Consider the following 5,249-nt stretch of genomic DNA (forward strand, 5'->3'; position numbering starts at 1 on the left):
GGAAAACCTAATTCAAAAAAAAAAAAAAAAAAAAAAAAAAAAAAAAAAAAGTAGAGTGGTGTGCTCTGTTTAGCTTCAGAGGTTTTGTGTTGTTTCAGTTTACATTGTTAGGGATCAAATCCAGGACTTTGAACATAGTCCACAAATGCTCTACTGGTGAGCTACACTACCCTCCAGCCCCATACATACCCTTTCTCACATTCCTCTTTAAGCAGAACAGAAATCCATGAAGAAACCCGCAGGTAAATTGATGGGGGCTCATGAGGAGGTCAGTAGGTAAGGGTGAAAGAGACCCTGGATGTTGCCAAGCATTGGCAGGTGCAGGCCTCCTAGCCCCTTTGTCCTGACCATGCCATACCTAGTTCTGGCCACTGGAGGGGGCTCAAGCTTTCTTCTCTGCAGTCATCACAATCTAGGTTGGAAGCAGCCACTGCTCAGTCCACTGGGTGAGACTGTCAAAAGGCCAACCTCACACTGAAATGCTTTTATCTTGTCCATCCCTCAGCATCTGGAGAACAGAGGAGGCAATAATATTCATGGAGGTTTTTTTTAACCAGGAACCTACACCTACATGACCTTGTCTCGGTCTCCTCTTAGCAGCCCTGGAGGGTAATGATTTTCATTACTAATCTTGCGAGCCAAATATTAAAAACCCAATTAATTGAAACTGTGGAAGACTGACTCAAGTGGGATTTGAAGGAAGACTATTAGCCCTTTGATCTTTCCAACTTTATTTTTAAAATTTTTTATTCTAGAAACTGGTTTACATGTCCTAGATTGAACACATATTCTTAGAAGCAATGTGGTTTAGTGGAAACTACCTGGGGTCAAGAATGAAAACAAGAAAAACTCATGCTGCCCCCAGTGTTGTAGGCAACTGACTTTATGGTTCATTGTTTACTTGTTCTGTACCTTGGTCTCCAGCTATAAAATGATAATAGTTAGTTGTTCTGCCTCTCAGGGTGACTGGAAAGAAGACTTTCACCATGGTGAAGAATTGCTAATAGTTATAAAGAATGTGGTTTCTGTTTGCTGTGCTTTTGGAGTGACCAAAAACAATTCATACTGATCCTTACCTGTTATCTATTCACTTTTCCCCTCTTCCAACCCAGAACAGCTACAAAGCTGACTGGGTATTTCCAGTCTTTTCTAGCTTAGGACTTTGATCCATGGACTTCTGACATGCACCCTGATCTTATCCCTCCATAAGTGGAAACTCAAAATCAACACACACACACACACACACACACACACACACACACACACACACACACACATACACACACACAGTTACATATAATAACCTGCAATTAAAAGCCTAATGCCAGTTAGGCATGGTGGTGTATGCTTTTAATCCTAGGATTGACGGGCAGAGGCAGATGGATCTCTGAGTTCAAGGCCAGACTAGTCTACATATCAAGTTCCAGGACAGCAAAGGTTACCGTTGTCTCAAAAACAAACAAACAAACAAACAAAAAACCCCAACCAATTAATTTAAAAATATAACCTACAAAGGGAAAGAAAAACTTCATTAAGTTCTCTATCATCTTTTCCAGTAATCAAGAATTCACAAGATGGGGCTGGAGAGATGCTCAGCAATTAAGAGAACTACTGATCTTCCAGCAGACCTCAGTTTGGTTCTCAGTCATAAATAACAACCATCCCTAATTCCAGGTACATGGGAATGTGACGGCCTCTTCTGTCCTCCGTGGGCATTGCATGGCATGGGTGCACTTACCTACATGCAGGCAATACATGCATACACATAAAAAAAATAATAAAATATTTTTTAAAAAAGATACAGGCTGCTTTTGGAAAGGGCAGGGAGAAGGATGTCAGGGTAGTGTAAGAGTGCAGAGATGGTTTCACTGCTCTGTAAATTTTCTTTGTAATACTTTATCTGTTAGAAGTATCCAATGGGGGAATCTAGCTCAGAGGCAAATGTTTGATCCCTAGAACCTCAAAAAAGAAAAGAGAAATCTGAAACAGAAAAGTCCAAGTGTTAAGATTAATAGAGCAGCCTTGGGTATATTGTATTTTGTTATAGTTTATTATATATCTACTTGAAATATGTCTTAATTTTCTCTTTAATTTCTTTTTTTTTTTTTTTTTGGTTTCATGTGTATGCATGTAGGTAAGTGCACCTGTGTTGTACAGTGCCTCCGGAGGACAGAAGAGGCTGTCGAATCCCCTGGAACTGGAGTTATAGACAGTTGTTAGCTGCCATGTGGGTGCTGGGATTCGAACCTGTCTTCTGCAAGAACAACCAGTGTTCTTAACCACTGAGCCATCTCTCCAGCTCAATTGCATAGGAATCCAGTCTGCATCTGGAGAAAGGTGACACTTCCCCCAGCTGAACCATCCAGGTTCTTGGGTAGGTTCCAGGACATAAGCACTGCCATGCAAGTCTCATATTCCAGCTGCTTCCCTCCTAACGTTTCTCCCTGGAGATGCTGGTGCTGGCAGAGAGAGCTGAGTGGAACCGAGAGCTGAGTGTGCGCTCTCTCAGAGATGAGCCTCTGACACGGCGATGGGCACCTTGCTGGTATTGCTCTCCTCTTCCTCCTCCTGGACTTTCTAGAAGGCAAAGCAAGCTATGGTTAAAATACTCAAGTCTCTTCCTCCCTGCCAAAGCAGCTACCTGCCCATGACTCTAATCAGTGTGAGTGCAAGAGCCAGAGGCTACCCACTGTCCCCAAGAGCAAACAAAAGGAAGAAGCAAACAAGCACCCAGTCTGCCCTGAGTGCATTCCCCAAACACAGGCCTCCACCATCAGCACTCCTCAGACAAAGCCAGCTTCCTGTTCCGACAGCACAAAACTCACCTCCCCCTACCATCAACTAGGTGTTCCCAGTTCCAAATCTGTGGCGCCTCAGTCTCTCCAGCTGCCCCCACTTGGAGGTAACCCCCAAGTTCTGTATGTTCTGTATGTTCCTCATAAGAAAAAAACACCAAACCAGTTTGGACTTGACTCCCTTGAAAGATAGCATGGAGTTCATTTACGGGAAATCTCCAGCTTATACTTGTTAGGTAGGCTTGGGATTAAATATAGCCTGGAAATTCTCCTGTGGGATCCTTGGTACATACTGCATTTTGCTATCTTCTAATTAGCAAGAGGACCTGAACACAGCATTACAGAGCCAACAGCGCTCAAGGCCCGGAGGAGTGCTTCAGGACCAAGCCAGAAGCCAGCACCAGCTAGAAAATGGTGCTTTTATCCCTAGGAATGCTTCAGTCACACCCATGGCAAGGACCATGGCTGTAATAACTCAGCCTTCCTAATCTTGATGGCCTTTTGGCGCCCAGTCCACCCCAGTCATGGGAGCTTTCATTCAGACGACTCACAGCTGACCTCCCTCTGAGACACATGCACACACGCCTGCCTCCTCCAAAGTCACTGCTACTGTCTAAGTGCTGGAAGAAAAATGGAAACCCAAACCAAAAAAGTTTCATAGTCAAGGTCAAGTCACTCATCCTGTCCTAGAGGTTCTCTTTTGACCTAAACTGTAAATCTCACTAACATATAGAAAAAGCAGATAGAGTGGACCTGTTGTATGCCCTGTCCTCACTGGGTTGTAACAGTGTGTTTGTCTTCAGGCCTCTAAGTTACATTGGCTGCCATGGGGTATATAATGGTCAGGGCTCCAGAGGAAGGACAGCTATGCTTCCCTGCTGGTATCAACCCCAGAATGACTCTGGACCATCCCCACCCCTGCTTAATGCCAAGTAGCTGCAGATACCAGTGAGTTCCAGAAACAGCAAATTATCCAGGCATACAAGAAGGTGAGCACCATTCCAGAACACAGGGCCCCTGTTCCTGCTTCCTGTTGCAATATCCTGTACTCAAGGAGACTGGGCAAAGAACTCCACTTGATTGACAAGTACACAAGGATCTGGCTTCAAAAAGAGGAAAGTACTGCAATTAAAAAGTAAACAAGATGGAAATATGTGTTATCTGTGGACATGAGATTAAGGTAGAGAGTAACTGGGTAGGGAGTTTATCTGTTTTTTAAAGTATGTGTGATTGTGTCTATGTGAGAGTACATATATGCATCACAGGTGCCCACAGAGGCCAGAAGAGGGCTCAGATCTCCCAGAGCTGGAGTTACAAGCAATGGTGAGCTACCTGATATGGGTGCTGGGAACCAAATTCAGGTCCTCTATGAGAAGTGCACGCTCTTAACCACTGAGCCGTCTCTCTAGCCCCTATCTATATTAAGCAAACATGCAGAGTAGAAAATGAAACATACATGTATACCATAGATTATAACCCTGGGAAATGGACAGGAGTGCTACTAGGCTCTATCTGGGACACTATATGAAAGGCAATTTGTATGGTTGCCTATATCTGCCAACTTAGACACAGAAAACTCACGTGTCACTTGACACAATACATCACATTCCAAATTAATTTTTTTTTTTTGCCAAAAGTCCATCCTATTTTAGCACAGATACTTTTTTCCAGACTTATCATATACTTGTTGGCAATAGTGTCCTAAATCATTGTGTCTCGTTACATAAACACAACACAGTGGAAGCCTATATCCACAGTGAAAAGCCTGTGTCCACAATGGAAGGCTGTGTCCACAGTGGCCTTTGCTCCTCACACTGGTCTAGGGAACAATCAGTCCTATCTAGAGGCTTTCCCTCCTCCCAGGGAATGCTTTATTCGAGTCTCCTCCTCCTTGCTACCTGCTGCCTGCCGACTCTAGAACATGGTATCAAAACACAGAGTAGAGAACTGAAGAGTCTCATCTGTCTACCAGCACATATCCTTAAATGCTCAAAGCCATCTCCTGCAGAAAATTGGTTTGGCCTTAGAAAATTGGCAAACATTTTTCAAAATGATAAATGTGCAGTATTGGCACTCCTGTACACTATTGGAACAACACACACACTGATAGAATTGGCCACATCTTTTTAGAGAAGTTAGCAACATACAAAATCTTTAAAAATGTTCATGACAGCTGATCCATGTCCTCAAGGAAATACTGCATTCTTATAAACACAGCAACCCAGCTTCTACCATATCAGACCCTAAACTATTTATTAGCACCACATTTGAACCATGTGAGCTAACCAGCACAATATTGCTTAAACAATTAAAAAGTACCTTAATCTCCAAACAGAAACCTGTTAAATTATGCCTTGCCCATATAATAGAGCATTGTGAAGTCATGAAAGGTATGCTGCAGAAGACTAGTAAGTGCTGCAGTAAGGAGCATAGAGGCTATTTTTGTTTTGTTTT

The 5,249-nt window shown here is 43.1% G+C and overlaps 1 protein-coding gene across 1 annotated transcript in view; it reads right to left on the bottom strand.

The window, feature by feature from the left end:
• Window positions 1-2,167: 2,167 nt before the first annotated feature.
• The window catches only part of LOC103733581 (feline leukemia virus subgroup C receptor-related protein 2-like), a 7,101-nt gene continuing 4,019 nt past the window's right edge, over window positions 2,168-5,249 (bottom strand). The window contains exon 4 of the mRNA XM_008832441.3: window positions 2,168-2,577. Within this exon, the coding sequence (XP_008830663.2) occupies window positions 2,506-2,577 (72 nt within the window). The 3' untranslated portion in view covers window positions 2,168-2,505. The remainder of the gene's footprint in view (window positions 2,578-5,249) is intronic.

This window comes from Nannospalax galili, unplaced genomic scaffold (assembly GCF_000622305.1).
Source record: "Nannospalax galili isolate Female #2095 unplaced genomic scaffold, S.galili_v1.0 scaffold8356, whole genome shotgun sequence".
In the NCBI taxonomy this organism is placed as follows: Eukaryota; Metazoa; Chordata; class Mammalia; order Rodentia; family Spalacidae; genus Nannospalax; species Nannospalax galili.